Consider the following 16,648-nt stretch of genomic DNA (forward strand, 5'->3'; position numbering starts at 1 on the left):
CTTTATTTAATGTAACAACAATTTGCTAGTAGAAACTTTAGCTTTTTTTTTCCTTCTCTGAATAGGAGCTGGGTCTATCTGTGTCTCATAATAATGCACTAATAATAAATCTGATTTCACTTTTTGTGTTCATTCAGTACGCCCCTGAGGCTCTGAGCACAGATATGTAGGTATTTCTCATAACTCTAAATGGAAAATGTGCAAATTGAACTCTCTTGAGACAGGTGCTGCCCTGGAGGCGCAGGGGTTCAGATGTTTCCCTTTAGGGATCTCCCAAAATTTGTCAGTGCTTTTAGATTTGGGAGACTGTGCTCCCCAAAGTGTCCTGCTTATCAGCTTCCTTTTGCCTTTCTCAGAACAGATTAACAATGGAGTGCGCTCAGCTACACTAGAAGTCAGAAAGAGTTGGGTTGTGTTCTCACTGTGACACCAACAAGCCAAAGGTCTCAGCCAAGTAACATTTTTTGGGCCTGTGTTTCCTTACCTGTAATTTTTCTAGCAGTTGGATTCACTGTTAATAGTACTGGGTTGGCCAAGAAGTTCGTTCAGGTTTTTCCATAAGATGTTTCGGAAAAACCTGTGTGAACTTCTTGGCCAACCCAATACCTCCCACTTATTGAGCATTTGCCCTGTGCCCCTGGTATTGTGTTATTGTCAGTTAAGTAGTTGTTATCGCCAATTTCTAGATGAGGAAACTGAGGCTCAGAAAACTTGAAGTGACTAGCCCAAGACCCAACAGCTCATAACTAGAGAGACAGGATATCCTCTTACTTTTTACTTGAAATTTATTCCCTTACTACTTGCAGGAGCAGATGATCACTCAAAAAGATGGATTCTTAAGAGTGTTGGAGTGAAGTATATTGTCATTTAGTGTAGTGTTCTGGGATACTTAAAATGAAAATATTGTAAATTCTTGTTTGATTACTTTTTTAGATAATACAGAAGTTGCCTATTTAAAAACACTTACCAAGGAAGATATTATCAAATTCTATAAGGTAAGTTCAATTTACATGTTTAGATTTTGACTGATAAGGAAATACTGTATGCACTGTGTTGTGTGTTGCTGCTTTGAACCCATTCAGGCAGGATTTATGAAGACATTTTTATGGACCTAAGTATTTTGTGTGTGTGTGTGTGGTATGCGGGCCTCTCACTGTTGTGGCCTCTCCCGTCGTGGAGCACAGGCTCCGGACGTGCAGGCTCAGCGGCCATGGCTCACGGGCCCAGCTGCTCCACGGCATGTGGGATCCTCCTGGACCGGGGCACGAACCCGTGTCCCCTGCATCGGCAGGCGGACTCTCAACCACTGCGCCCCCAGGGAAGCCCTGGACCTAAGTATTTTTGACACATATTACTGTTAGGAAAAAGAAATAGTCCCTATTGAACTCAGTACTGTTTTTCTCTCCCTCTGGACCGAGGACTGTGGTGGCCCTTCCTGGCTTCCAGATCCACCTGTTTAGGTTACCCTTCTGTTTCTTCTCTCTGTTCCTTGCCCCAGCCCGCAAAGAACATCGCTGAGCTTTTGGTGGGAAGAAAGAGCAAAGAAAACAAATAGAACTTGGGAATCCGATTATTTTCCAGTCTCTGGCAACTATAAATCATCTTCACTAATTTAGGTGCCACTATGGCTCCTTTTAAAAATAAATGATGAGTGGGCTTCCCTGGTGGCGCAGTGGCTGAGAGTCCGCCTGCTGATGCAGGGGACACGGGTTCGTGCCCCGGTCCGGGAAGATCCCACATGCCGCGGAGCTGCTAGGCCCATGAGCCATGGCCGCTGAGCCTGCGCGTGCGGAGCCTGTGCTCTGCAACGGGAGAGGCCACAACAGTGAGAGGCCCGCGTACGGCAAAAGATAAATAAATAAAATAAATGATTACTCACCTTTGAACTGTGTTCAGAGATCTTCTGAGTTGTTTTTTTTTAATTGTGTTTATTGAAGTATAGTTGATTTACAATGTCGTGTTAGTTTCAGGTGTACAGCAAAGTGATTCCATTTTATATATATATTCTTTTTCATATTCTTTTCTATTATAGGTTATTATAAGATATTGAATATAGTTCCCTGTGCTATACAGTAGGATCTTATTGTTTGTCTATTTTATATATAGTAGTTTATATCTGCTAATCCCAAACTAGAGATTTGTGAGTTTTTTTTAAAGTAGAATGACTTTTTATACTAATTATTATATTTATTTATTTATTTTTGGCTGTGTTGGGTCTTCATTGCTGCACGCAGGCTTTCTCTAGTTGTGGTGAGCTGGGGGCTACTGTTCGCTGCAGTGCGCGGGCTTCACATTGCAGTGGCTTCTCTTGTTGCAGAGCGTGGACTCCAGTAGTTGTGGCACGCGGGCTCAGTAGTTGTGGCTCGTGGGCTCTAGGGTGCAGGCTCAGTAGTTGTGGCGCACGCACTTAGCTGCTCTGCAGCCTGTGGGATCTTCCCAGGCCAGGGCTAGAACCTGTGTCCCTGGCATTGGTAGGCGGATTCTTAACCACTGCGCCACCGGGGAGGTCCCAGATTTGTGAGCTTTAAATGCCTGAGTTCACTGAGAAAGTTCAGTTCATCAAGAGAAAAGAGAGGCACCACCATTAAAGTTTTCCCAGTACAGCTTGAAGAGGTTTACACCATCCAAATTTTCCCCACCTGTAACAGAATTCATAGAAGGGTAGCAAAAATTTTAAGTGGGCATATAATGTGTAGTAACCATGCTAAGTGCAGAAATTAAAAATTTATGCTGCAATAGAGGTGTACCTAAAGCGCTATATATATTCTTTGTAATGTATTGAGACCTCTAATTTGTGTAAAATACTTTTATGTCTGTTTTTTAGGACAAGGAACAAAATTCTACTCCATAATTACCATAGTGCCTTAGAATTATACCTTATCTAGTATCCTTAGCCACTTCTCCTGGTTCATATCTGATTTATCAGACACCAGGTTTTTCGTTGGGAGCTCAGGTCCTGCCTCATGCTAACATCTCTGGGAGGGATGTCATCTGCTTTTCAAGGTCATTTCTCAGGGATCTGTTGTAACTGCCGTAACAGGAGTGGTGCTTGCGGTTCTCATTGGAATGATTTTGTGAAATTAATTGTACAGTGAAGGCTAATCAGATCTAATTCACCACTGTTGGTGCTGTGTGGGAGAGTGAGGAAAAGGAAATAGCCCTGAGGTGGAGGTGCTGATAGTTTCATAGAAGAAAAGGGTAATTTAGCACGTCTACCAGTTACTTTCCCCCCAGATCCTCTGCAGGACGACAAGGTTTCTGGTCTCTGTATGTGCAAACAAGTATTCATATAGCCAGTAACACCTTAGCAATAAGAAAAGAGAGACAGTAGCAATTTTAGGTTCAAAATTTGACAGTAAAAGACAGTATTTTGAATGTTCCTTTCTCAGCAATGGGATTTGAACCATTTTGGCTATGGACATGGCTGGCTGGGCAATTTACCATTTTCTTTACCTCATGGCTCCCTTGCATTGTGTAGAGGAATTGTGCTTTTTTGCAGTGATAGTCTTTTTTTTTTTTAATATTATTTATTTAGTTTTAAATTTTGGCTGTGTTGGGTCTTCGCTGCTGCATGAGGGCCCTCCCCAGCTGCGGCAAGCAGGGGCTACTCCTTGCCGCGGTGCACGGGCCTCTCATGGTGGTGGCTGCTTCCCCTGTTGCGGGCTTAAGTAGTTGTAGCGCGAGGGCTCTAGAGCGCAGGCTCAGCAGCTGCGGCTCACAGGCCTAGCCACTCCGCGGCCTGTGGGATCCTCCCAGATCAGGGCTCGAACCTGTGTCCCCTGCACTGGCAGGCGGACTCCCAACCACTGCACCACCAGGGAAGTCCCAGTGATAGTCTTTTAAAAATATATATATTTTGACAAGGGGGAGGCTCGGCCTGTGAAGGGGCAGTGGGTATATGGAAAACCTGTGCACCTTCCATTCAATTTTGCTGTGAACCCAAACTGCTTGAAAAAATAAAATCTATTAAAAAAAATGTGTGTGTATGTATGTAACAAAAAATGCATACTTTTTTTTTTAATTTAAATTTTTTTTTTCTTTTATTTTTTGGCCACACCATGCAGCATGTGGGATCTTAACTCTCCGACCAGGGATCGAACCCATAATCCCTGCAGTGGAAGCACAGAGTCCTAACCACTGGACCACCAGGGAACTCCCAACACATACATATTTTTAAAATAAAACAATATATAAAATAAGATTCTGTTCTGAAATATAACCCCAGGTAGTCTTTGTGTCTGTGGAGAGAGAGCTGCAGTAGGACCGTGAGGGGCAGAGTTGGGTGTGAGAGCAGGGCTCCAGGACACGTGTCCGCAGCCAGGCTGTTCAGCCATCCAGAGCCCTGCTCAGAGCTGCTGGCCTCACTCAGTGATCTGTGGGGCAGCAGCAGGAGCACATATGGCCTCTGAGCACAGACTCTGGGCTCAGCCCTATCACCAGCTAGCTAGCTCTGTGACCTTGGCCAAATTACTTAAGCTTCCTTATTTACAAAATAGAGATTATGGGGTATTCATTGAAATGAGGTATGTAAAGTGATTGGCACTTAGTAGCATTTATTAAACAGTCTCTATCGTTATCTCTTTATTAGTAATACTCAATCTTAGGATTTTTAAATATTTTAATCAGAATGTTTTAGATCGGAATATGTTTTCCTCCTTGGTGTTATAAAGTGGGTTTTAGTTGTGTTGATTTACTACTTAAGACTGTTACACTTTGTGAGGTTAGTTACTTGTTCTCAACTGCCTACAAAAGAGGGTGCTCATGTTCAGCTCTCTTTGGTTCCTAAGACATTTATTTTAAGACATTATTAGTTATGTGTGTTCAAAAAGAATGATGACTTAATATGACTTACTGTGAGGTTTCCAGAAGAAATGAAGATTTCTCTTTCCTTCCACAAATTCTGTTATTTATTTGAAGTTACAGGTGGTACCTGATTATTGAATTTGTGAAAAGAGCAGTTATAAGACTGACTTTCTTGTCTTAAAAAAATGAGAGTGTTTATTACCAAGCTTACGCTAAATCTAGAACAGGCTTTCCCTAGCTATGTTCCATGGTACAAGATACTAATAGGGGGTACCTAGAAAAAAGGGTTTCGTGACCATGTACGTTTGGGAATGACTACTCTTTATTCTCATTCTTGGTGAATCACAGAGCATGTTAGCTTTTGAAAAGTTCTAAGAACCCCATAGTTAAGATTTCTTTAGCCCAGCATTTGTTTAGTTTTGATTAACAAAATATTTCCTAAGCTGCTGTCACTATGGACACTTTTTTTTTTTTTTTTGCACAGAATACCTATAAGTATCTCTTAGGACTCTAGTGTTCCTTAGAATAGAGAAATTCTAAGAAATTTCTGCAATTGGTTGGGTTTTAGAAAAATGGGGATTATCCAAAGTTGGTCAGGAAATTGAACAGGATATTCTGCTGTAACCGATACAGGTTAAGGGGGCAATGAAGGTTTGGGTGATAAGGGATCAAAAATAGATCTTTGGAAGCAAACGTTTTACTCCAGTAAGATGCTCTCAGATGAGGCACTGCATGTTACTGGAGGCTGACCTGGGCTGAGCTCCTGAAAGAGGCTGTTCTGCCAGCTGGCAGAGCCGTGGGCAAGCTTGCTGTGCAACCTCAGCAGGGCTTCCATTGCAGCTGCACAGGGCCAGGCTTGCAATAACTGTTCCGTAAATAACTGTGAGTCAGTCTGGCTTTGCTGATGATCTCTTCCTCTGAGGTTACAAAACATTGCTGCTGGCTGAGGCATCAGGGGAAGCTTCATCACAACTTGTGTTTTCCCTTTGGAAAAGACAAATACAGGTCCAGCATCAAGGGAAAGGTGAGGAGACACTTCCCCACAGGATCCTTCTGCCAACATACCACTCCTGGCTTTCTTGGTAGTAACTAAGGGGAGTCCCTCAAAGCAACGTGGTGGAATGGAGAGAACAAGCAAACCTCACTTCTGGCACCATCCCTTCCAAGCTGTGTGACTCCACCTGTGTGACTCTTTGTTTTAGAGTCAGAGTCTCTAAAATAGGAATCATCATGATGTTTAGCTTACAGAGAATCAAGTGAGCTAACATAGGAGAGAGGCTGATACAAGATGACACTCAAGAGATGTTAGTTTTCTTCTTTTCTTAGGGGGCAAGCATCGTGGTCATCCCTTAACTAAGCTCAGGCCATTGTCTCTGCAGACACTGCAGATCAGTAGGTGCAGCCCTGCGTCACACCCCAGTGAGAACTAGGCTAGGGTTTTAATCCCAGCCCAGGTACCTACTAGCTGTAGGAGCTTGAGCACTTAATCTCCTTGGACTCACTTTTCTCATTGTAAGATGGGGTTAAGAATAATTCTTGCCTACCTCCTAATTTTTGTGGAGTTCAAATGAAATACTATAGGTAAGGGGAAAGAAAGGGAGGCGTCTTTACTGTTTCTGACTGTGTGAGAGCTGATTCTTCATGGTCGTAAGAGAGCACCTCATTTTAAGTTCCTTAGTGGGGCAAAAGGGTGACCTTGCTATTCTTTCCAACCAGGAAATGTTGGCGGTAGATGCCCCGAGAAGACATAAAGTATCCGTCCATGTTCTTGCCAGAGAAATGGATTCTTGTAAGTATTGAGTATTGGCTTTTTCAAAAGTGTGTTTTTAGGCACGCGATAGCTGTACCATGCCATAGTCACAGCCCTTATAGACCACCAGGAAGTAAAGGGGCACAGAAGGAGAACTAACTGGAGACAGGGTCTGCTCTGTCAAAGCAAAAATAAGGGGAAAAAGGAAATGAGGCAGTGAAGGAGAGAGCCAACAGTAGAGGACACAGTGCCGAGCTGGCCACAGCTCCATAAGAAAACAAGGCCAGGTGCTGGTAGGGCATCTCCAAAGAAGCTGCATGGGACAACTGCATGTGGCGGGGGAAGGGTGAGCAGTTTATCTGTCCTTCCCATCTCCTGTCTGTGACGGTTTGCCCCGTGACCATTTACTCCCCCGGCCTTCCAGGTTGTTTTACTGGGTCCTTCCGGGTGGCCAGAGCCTCAGGGTCCAGTGAGGTCAGAGCTGGGCACTAAAGCAGCTGTGGCCAAGGCTATTTAAGCACAGTAACATCATGAACCGTCATTAGGGACACTCTGGATAGGAGGCAGGACAAGCGAACAAGGCCTTGGGAGCACACACCCTAAAAGGATCTGAAAGGTACATGAACGGGACCTGGTGCAGAGTTTTAGTGAGCTGAGTCTGGTTTGTGTTTGTTTGTTTGTTTGCTCTTGTGTTCAAGTATCAATAAGTGCAAAGCATTAAGCCTTTTGTTTTTTATAGGTCCTGTGGTTGGAGAGTTCCCATGTCAAAATGATATAAATTTGTCACAAGCACCAGCCTTGCCACAAGTAAGAAATATAAATTTCACGTTAGCTTGCCCTGTTAGAGGACTTCCTACTTAGAAGGAGCTTGTTCACCAGGACACATAAGACCTAGAGATTTCAGGTTACGAGGTATTCGAGCATCTACTTTAGGTCTCCCTTAGAGACGAGGTTGCCATTCTTTCCTTTTTCAGCTGCAGAGACTCAGCCTTTGCCCTTGTCCGCCTTGTCCTCTAGCTTGAACAGTTGTGTTACTCTGCAATGAGTCATCTCCAGCCACATTTATCCCAGCCTTTTCCATGGTGCTTGTGCATTTTAATCATCTGGAAAGGTTGGCATTTACTTGCAAGAAGAGGAAGCTGGCAGTGTAATTAGGCTCTTGCCGGATGGGCACACTGGCCTCTACCACTCTGCCAAAGCGGCGGTCCTGAGCCCTCAGTGGGCCTGCCCTTGAGTGCCCAGAGGAGAGCCAAGATTCTTCCCTCTGGCCCAGAGTCCCACTGGGGACATTCACCATAGGTTTGCATAGACCGTCTGACGTTACTGATCCAGGAAGAGAGGTCAGTAGATATAATATGTAATATATAGTGTAGAAACTAGTGTGTTTATGTAAAAATAAAGTTTATGTCCTGTTCGGTCTGCTTTTTAGGCTAAATACACTAAGAGAAAACTTTTTTTCTTTGCAGCCTGAAGTGATTCAGAACATGACTGAGTTCAAGCGTGGTTTGCCACTGTTTCCCCTTGTGAAACCACATATTAACTTCATGGCTGCAAAACTCTGAAGATTCCTCATGGGCGGGAAAGTGCAAGTGGATGCATTCCTGAGTCTTCCAAGGGCTAGGAAAACAATCTTGGCCACCTTAATATTTTCTGGTTCACTATTAGAGAGAAAAACAGAAAAAAAAAAAAAAGTTGTCAAATGTCATTATGTAGAAATATTAAAAATCCAAAGTAATTAAATTACAAAATCTTATAGATGTAGAATATTTTTAAAATACATGCCTCTTAATATTTTAAAAGTTTTCTTTTCATTACTAAGAGAAATGTCCCTTATATAACAATACTTAAAATGTTGGATGATATTCCTATAGAAACTTCCTTATTCTGTAAAATAGTCACTTGTCAGAAGAAAAATATGTTAGCTTTTTTCTAAAAGCCTCCTAGGTTGACAGAAAAGACTTCAAAACATGTAGAAAGATAATACCTTTTTAAAAATGGATCCTCAACTTTGCTTTCTACTTAATGGTTTCATGTAAATAATAGAGAACATTACATTTGGCAGATAATGAACAAAGCAATGTCATTTTCTTTTATTAGTGAAATTGCTGATTATATAAGGCATGGTTTTAATCTTTTTATAGAATTTGAACATGTTTTTTATTCAAACTAGTAAAATGCTGGAAAACTCTAGAACACCCTACTTATTTACAGTGCTAGAAATACAGACTTACCTTACATCAATTTTGTCCCAAACTGAATTTCTCAGGATTACTGTGATTTGTTTTTTTCTGATTGAATTATATTGACATTCTTGTTCATAGTTGGTTTGCAGTGTTCCATCAGTGTCACTTTTTCCCATCAACACGTTGCTGTATTTATTTAACAGAAACAAACAGGGTCAACTTCAGATCCCACTGAGTGTGTGACATGCTTTTCCAACATCATCTATTCTAAACACCTGTAACTTTTTACTACCACGAAATTGCAGTCAGTATACGAACCAAAATATTTGCCCCATTATGAATATAAAAGGCAACACGTGCACAGACACCTTTTTGGAGGTATAAAAAGGAAAGCCTTGGATTCTTCAATAGCGTGCTCTCCATAGAGACTCTGAATCCTGTTTTGCTACCAGTCTAATACTGCCTTAAGTGTAAAGTTACTTTTTGAATATATAAATTCAAACATACAAACACACAGATGATGACTGGAGTGAACTTTTAAAAAATATTTTCTTTCATGAGATACAGTTTTGGATGAAATTGTTACTGTAGATTTAACAGCTGTTTTGAAATATTAAAACTTAAAGAGAAATTGGAGACATACAGGCACTAGTAACAGTAAGTGGCCCTGTAGTTCACTAACTCAGGCAAAGTAAAGAATGGCATTTTCAAATGACATTTCACCTCCATATGACTTGATTTGCCAGGACTTCTTTCTGTAGAGCCATGTCTTTTCACATCTTAAGTTTTCACATTTGCTGTTTTTCTGAATAATCTGAATTTGGGGCAAGAATGATAATCCCAGCTGTGGAGGCTGCTTTCGAAAGCGGGGCTCCATTTCTACTGTCAGACATATGTGGTGCTGTAACCATCTTTTTATCCCTGCCTTCAAGAGCTTCCTTGTATGAAGCCTGTCCTTGTCCATCAGAAGGTGCGTGAGTCATCGTCACTTCCTTCTGGTTTTATGCATTTGCAGACTATGCAGCTTTTCATCAAACTGCAGATATATACGAGAGGGATCAAAAACTAGTCCTGAGTGCATAACTCCACCACTGGAAAAGTAAATAATCCACTTATATCTTTTCTGTGGAAAATTATGTGCTACTGGGTAACTTTTTGCTCTTTAAAAAAAAAGGGAGGGGGTGAAATTGAACGGTGTCACTTTTATGAGAAAGTCACGTGAAGAAATCTGAACGGCATCTCATGTCGTCTTACAGGAACTGTGGTTGCTCTTGAGCGTACTCCAGCATTGTCTGGTTTCCACTTTGGATCGAGAGCTACTGTTGGATCATTCAGGCATCCTTATGGATTCAGCTACATGGGTCCAAGCTGCAGTCCCTGAGCAATAACAGACTACCTGGCTACTGCTCTTTACTCAGCGCTTAGTAAATGAGATTTGCGAAACACACTAAGGTGTTAGTTACCCGTGACTTTTTGAAAAGTCTTCTTTTTCACTGCTTGATGTGGAAGAGAGAGCATGTGACACAGCCAGTACGTGGTAGAGTGCTAGGGTAATCCTGTTTACAATAAATTGCCTGAATTTCACCTCTGGAGTTTGCATTTGTATTATTTTTAGTTTCAGTGGCCAATCCTCAACCTACCTCTCAACATCCCGATTTGACGATGTTTCTTGCTTTCATTGTTCCCAATGTAGAAAGCAGTGGATTTTTTTTTTTTTAAGTGAATCTGGGTAACAGTGATTTAGTCAAATAAATGGGTCAATGTCACAGTCTTAAGAGTAGATCACTTTTGTAAAACAGGAATCTCAGTGTGAGAGGCTGAACTCCTTGCTGACCCCAAACCCAGAAAGATTTGTCCTGTGAGTTTCAGGGAGGAGAATTCAGAAGGCAGAAAAAATATTTCTCTCCTCATCTTCCTCGCATGTCTCCAGCGGCAGGTTAGGCAGATACCTTGTCCGATCCCTGGCTTCTTACTCCCTGTCAAAATAATCTTTCTACTCGTGTGGTTACCAGCTGGTTCAACCAAGCATTTCAAGAGGGAATCTTCAGTTTCCAACCTAGGACAGTAGTGCAGGGCACGTGGTCAGCTTTGTGCTCAGGGAGGATGCAGCTGCCCCATCCGGAGGCCTGGAGCTACCCCAGGTTTTAGGGCTTGGTGCAGTTTCCGCCTCTCTCATGGTGTGTGAGGGGAATCATCTGGTCCCCTTCTCTTAGTCTCAGCATGTTCATGGTGAAAACCAAGGATTCTTACATACTCATCTCCCTTTGTAAGGATGGTTCCTGCCCTCCTAAGCCCTCCCTGGAAGGGCCTCTGACCAGTAGGCTTCTAGATCCCTAGTATTCTGTGCTGCCCATCCGATGAAGTTCATTCACTGTCCTTATCAACCTGAACGATGACCACTCCATGGTTTCTTGTGGCAAAGCATCTTGGTAGTACTGAATTGCTACTTTTCTCACCCAATCTTTTGACATGGGAGGACGATGATTAAAATCATCATCATCCCAGGTTTTCGGAAGTGAAAATAGGCTCAGAAAGGCTAAACAGTTTGCCCCAGACCGTGCAGGAAGCACGGATTCAAACCTCTACGCAGATCTTTAAACTCTAGTTCTCATTGTTCCATGTGGATTTCCTGTAATAATGGGTACCAAGTCTACAAAGGTACTTGTGGAACAAAGTAGAAGGGCAGTTGTTTTTACATGTGTATGAAACTTAACTTTTTTCACTGATACCACCTTAGTCTCCCAACCTTTGCCTATTTTGGAGGGAGTGAAACCAAGTCTCAGAGTCTGTGTCCCTCTCCTCCAGTCCTCTGTTGTTTCCCCTCTGCTGGACTCCCTTGTGGCCAGTTATCACCACTGGGATCTCCCTCCCTCTTGGAGTCAATCCAGACCCATGCCTCCTGGCCTGCTAGGCCCTTAAATCAATGCAAGCTCTCCTTGCTGTCGCCCCTGGAGTGATGAGATGATCTGGAATCCTTCAAGTGATTCTGAATGAGAGTGTGAAGAAGAGTCAAGTTCATCTGTAACCCCACCCCTCCAGGACAACCACATTTTTTGCATTGTTATTTTGCAGTCTTTTTGCTGTGCAAGTAGAATGGGGTCATATATTCAGTGTTACAACTTTTTCCATAGTCTATATTGAGAATCTTCCACGTGGGTACTCTTGGGAAATTTGTGGTATTTGCTGTTGTTGTCATTATTATTGAGTTTTTGGTTTCATACTGTAGTTTGTTTATCCAGTCCCTCTTAAGAGTGGGATATTTAGGGTGTTTTCAAACTCTGATCCATGATAAAACTCCTTGTGCAGACAGAGTATGTGTGTGGTTTTCTGATTATTTCTTTAAATCACTGGGTTGTAGAATATGAATATATCATTTAACTTCTTTTTGGAAAAGTTTTAAATCTACAGAAGTTGTAGAAATAGTACAGTGAGTGCCCATATAGCCTTCACCCTGTATTCACCAGTTTAATGTTTCCTGTGCATTGCTCCCTCCCTCCCTCTCTCTCCATAGATGTCGTGACTCCTCACCCCTAAATACTTCATCACGTATCTCCTAATAACATTGTCGATGTGTAGTCAGGAATTGGGTCTCACCCAAAGGTAGGTCTGGCCTATGTCCCCTTTGTTTTTGTTTAGACATTATAGACAAGTAATTTTGACAACTTAGGTGAAAGAGGTACATTTCCTGAAAGACACAAATTACCAAAACAGACATGAAAGGAAATAGAAAATATGAATATTCCCTTAATCTGTTTTAAGAAATTGAATTAATGCCCTTTCCACAAAGAAAATCCCAAACCCAGATGGCTTCATTGGTGAATTCTGTCAGACATTTAAGGATGAAATTATACCAATCTTACATTTTAGAAAGCAGGAGGGAACCCTTTTATGAGGTTAGGATTACCCTTATACCAAACTCAGACAAAGGTATTTCAAGTAAAGAAAGCTCTAAATCAATTACCCTTTTAAAAGTCCTGAAAGTCTTTAACAAAATGTTGGCAATTTGAATCCAACGATGTATAAAAAGGAATTTTTTATACAGTTGATTTTCATATATTATACCAACTTTACATGAAGACAGAGTAGGAGGAATGCAAGGTTGGTATAATATTTGACAATCAATTAGTATTGTTTACCATAGTGACAGAATTAAGGAGGAAAAACCACATAGTCGTTTCAATAGGTAGAGTAAGAGCATTTTACAAAATTCATACTAACAGCTCTCAGCAAACAAGGAATGGAAGGGAACTTCCTCAACCTAATAAAGGGAATTTAAAAAATACCTACTGGTCACATCATAAATAAGGATAAAATATTGAATACTTTGACCCTAAGAGGTGCACCAAGATGAGGATGTATGTTCTCACAACTTTTTTCAAACTTGTATATGAGGTCCTCGTCAGTACAATAAAGATTGGGAAGAATGAAGTAAAAAGTGTTCACAGATGGCATGAGCACATACCAAAAAAACTCTAAGGACTACAAAAATGGTACTAAATTGATTTAACAAGATTGCAGGAAGTAACATTAACAAATCAATTTTATGTCAACAAATTATACTGTCCACAAAATTCAAATAATTTATAATAGCACCAAAAAAGTATTTAGGGGCAAAATATTTTTAAATGTGAAAAACCCGTACACTGAAAACTTCAAAACGTTACTGAAGGAAAGTTTTTAAAGACCAAAATAAACGGACAAAATCCATATTCATGGATTGTAGGACAGTGCTTTTAAGATATCTGTTTTTCCCCACTGAGCTATAGATTCTAAAGCAATGCTTGTCAGAATTCCTGCAGGCTTTTTGGACAGACATTAAAATCAGACAAGCTGATTTAAAATTTTACATGAACATGCAAAGAATCTTGAATAGCTAAAATAATTCTGAAGAAGAACAAATTTATCCTTCCTGATAGCAGGGCTTATATGAAACTATAATCAAGCTAGTGAGTATTGGCCTAAGGATTGACATATGGATCAATGGAAGGGAGCAGAGTCCAGAAATAGAGCCCCACCTTACTTTCAATTAATTTTTGACTAAAGTGTCATGGTAATTTGATGGGGGAAAAGTAGTCTTTTCTATGAATGGTTCAAGAACAACTGGATATCCTTATGGGAAAAAAAAAAAAGAACCTTAACCCTTATCTCACAGTATATACAGAATTAACTCAGAAAAGCCTACAGATTTAAACATAAAAACTAGAACTGTAAAAGTTCTACAGGGAAACAGGAGAAAATCTCTTCGAAGTTCGTTAGGCAAAAATTTCTTAGGATGCAAAAGTCACTAACCATCAAAGAAAAAATGGACATATTGAAGTTTTTCAAGTTTAAAACTGTCTTCTCTTTAAAAGACACCATTAAGAAAAGAAAATGGCAAGCTGCTGACTGGGAGGAAATATTTACAATACATAAATCAGACAAAGGACTTACATATAAGAATATACAAGAAACTCATAAGACAGAAACGTTGGAAAGGAGTTTAATAGATGCTTCACCAAAGGAGATGTAAGTAATGGTCAATATGTACATGAAAAGATAACATGAGTCACGGGGAAATGCAAATTTAAGCCAACAGGAGAGCAAAACTACAGTGAGAAGGAAGATGGGTGATTGCCTGGAGACTGAGGTCAGCAGATGGGATCAAAGGACATAAGGAAACTTTTTTAGAGAAGGCTCATCGACCTCCTCAGTGACTGGGTAAGTCTCTCTTGGTCTTGGATCTCCCGTCTTGGTTGACGATTCTGAGTTTTATTCAGTGGTTGGTAAACTTGTTATGAGGAGTAGGTTTTCCTTGAACTTAAGGCAGTTCAAGAAGAGGTACCTGAATTCTCAGTTGAAAGACACTGGGAAGGTTGCTCAGTTGAAATGCACTGAGAAAATTGTCTAGCTGAAAGACACTGGGAAGGTTTGGACTGGGTGATTAGGTAAGGGCTAACCTGGTGTCTTTCCTTGAATGGGCTACTTTAACAGAGTTTGTTGTAATAAAAATGAAGACACCATATGAGAGCTTTTAGCTCCAAAATAAGAGACAAAATGCTCCTCCCAGCTGGTTACAGCTTTCTCAGGCAACTGAGAAATTTACAGGAATGGTGGAGGCAAGTCCTCATACCGTGCAGCGGTCCCATAGAGTAACCCATTCATTAATTAAAGATATGCTCATCTGGGGTTGTACACATTAGAACTGGCCATCTAGTGCTTGAGCACCCATGGTGGTTTTAGTCTGCTGAAGGGAGAAACCCAGACACACTTCTAGGAGGAACTTGCATTATCTCCCTGTGCCTTTGAGATGTAAAGGTACCTGATCTTCTTAGGCATCTTGTTCTATGTCTTGAGAGCTTGGTTTGTTGATCAGTGAGAAAACTCTTTCTGGCCTCCGCCATCTGGAAGGTACTCATACAGTGTACATTTGGAAGCCAGGTGAAGAGACCAGGATTCCGAGCAGTCCCTTTGGCCCTGTCAGCTCTCAGGAGAGTTTGTCATAAGGGTTCCCAATCCATAAGGGCCCTTCATCATGTCAACTTTCATTGGATCCACCTGTACAATAAAGGCCCTTCCTTTCTTAGACTATTTTTGCGAATACACTTTCTGGATCTTGTGAGGACTGCATCCTTTGCACGATCCTATGGGGACACCTCTTGTGTCTTACTTGTTTGAATCCCTATTCAGATCCTACTCATCAATGGCCAAATGATGGATCCTTTAAATTGGAAAAACTTCTAAACTTAAATTTTTAGAGAGCTCTCCTCGTAAACAGCTATTTTATTGGTAGCTATGGAAAGACCAAATTAAAAGGTGGACACAAAGAAATGTAATGACTAACCTTAAGAACTCCCTTAGTTTAAAAAAAAACAAAACATCTGTTCAGGAAGCCTATTTGAATTTGTGAAATCAGCTTCCCTCACTGGGTCTTACAGATGCTAATAAAACATTAGGTTAATTAATGTTAATTAGGTTAACAAGGGAATAGAAAGGGTTATTAAGGGGCAAGTCCTGTGGCCTGGATATTCATGGGATTGAAACAAAGGCTTTGAAACAGCACTACTTAAGGTTGGATGAGCCAAAGGGACCCTCTGTGGGTCCACCCAATATTAAAGGGCCCCAAACAAGTTTGCTCTATTTACCCCAGTTTGGAAAAAAGGGGCTGGAAGGGAAAATTTACACTGAGAGACCCGATCAGCAATTGCTTAGAGCAACAGTTAGGCCAATTAATCAAGTTAAACATTGACAAAAGGGCCTGGGTTCCTTGGCTGGACCTCTCACTGGGGACCCCAAAGCCTTTTATACAGGAATGGATAAAACAGCTGGCGGATAAAAAGGAAAAGTTTCTAGAAGTCCTTATAAGACCAAGACTTGCTGATGGGGTCCTAATGGAGGCTAAGGTTAAAGATTAAAAAAAGGAAGTTATAGAAAGGTTATGGAAAAGGAACCCTGAGAAAAGAGTTTTGTGTATGGTTAGGCCTGGCTAGGATTAGAACAAATTAAATAAATGAATCTTAAAAGTAAGGTTGTACAAAACTAGAATTTTATTCTTTCTGTTAAGAGGACAACGTTTTTTTGGAATATCTGCTTTTGATAACGGTTTCTTTACCTCTTAAGTAATCTGTTGTAACTTTCTATATTTGCCTTTGAAATCTTCTGTTATCACTTTGGTTAAATGAATAAGTACTGTTTCACAGTGATCTACACTACGATCCTGATTGATCAACTGTTTTTAAAACTTTTGATATTTTTGACAAACTTCCCCAAATCAGATTCTAAATAGAGTTCTTTTGACCTCTAGCTAACTTTGGGATGTTTCAGAGGGCCCCTGAAACATCTCAAAGAGAGGTATTAAACTAATTATACTTATTTGGTTAAATTACATGGGAAGCATTGTCAAATAAGTGATGATAAGCCTTCTTAAGTTATAGTT

At 40.9% G+C, this 16,648-nt stretch overlaps 1 protein-coding gene across 9 annotated transcripts in view; it reads left to right on the top strand.

Annotated features, from left to right (window-relative positions):
- The window catches only part of IDE (insulin degrading enzyme), a 112,792-nt gene extending 102,472 nt beyond the window's left edge, over positions 1-10,320 (top strand). For all 9 annotated transcript variants that reach the window (XM_067709995.1, XM_067709990.1, XM_067709991.1 and 6 more), the window contains 4 exons: positions 934-995; positions 6,520-6,592; positions 7,293-7,360; positions 8,020-10,320. In XM_067709995.1, coding sequence (XP_067566096.1) covers positions 934-995; positions 6,520-6,592; positions 7,293-7,360; positions 8,020-8,115 — 299 coding nt within the window. In that variant the 3' untranslated portion in view covers positions 8,116-10,320. The remainder of the gene's footprint in view (positions 1-933; positions 996-6,519; positions 6,593-7,292; positions 7,361-8,019) is intronic.
- The last annotated feature ends 6,328 nt before the right edge of the window (positions 10,321-16,648 follow it).

This window comes from Pseudorca crassidens, chromosome 16, assembly GCF_039906515.1.
Source record: "Pseudorca crassidens isolate mPseCra1 chromosome 16, mPseCra1.hap1, whole genome shotgun sequence".
NCBI classification, from domain to species: domain Eukaryota; kingdom Metazoa; phylum Chordata; class Mammalia; order Artiodactyla; family Delphinidae; genus Pseudorca; species Pseudorca crassidens.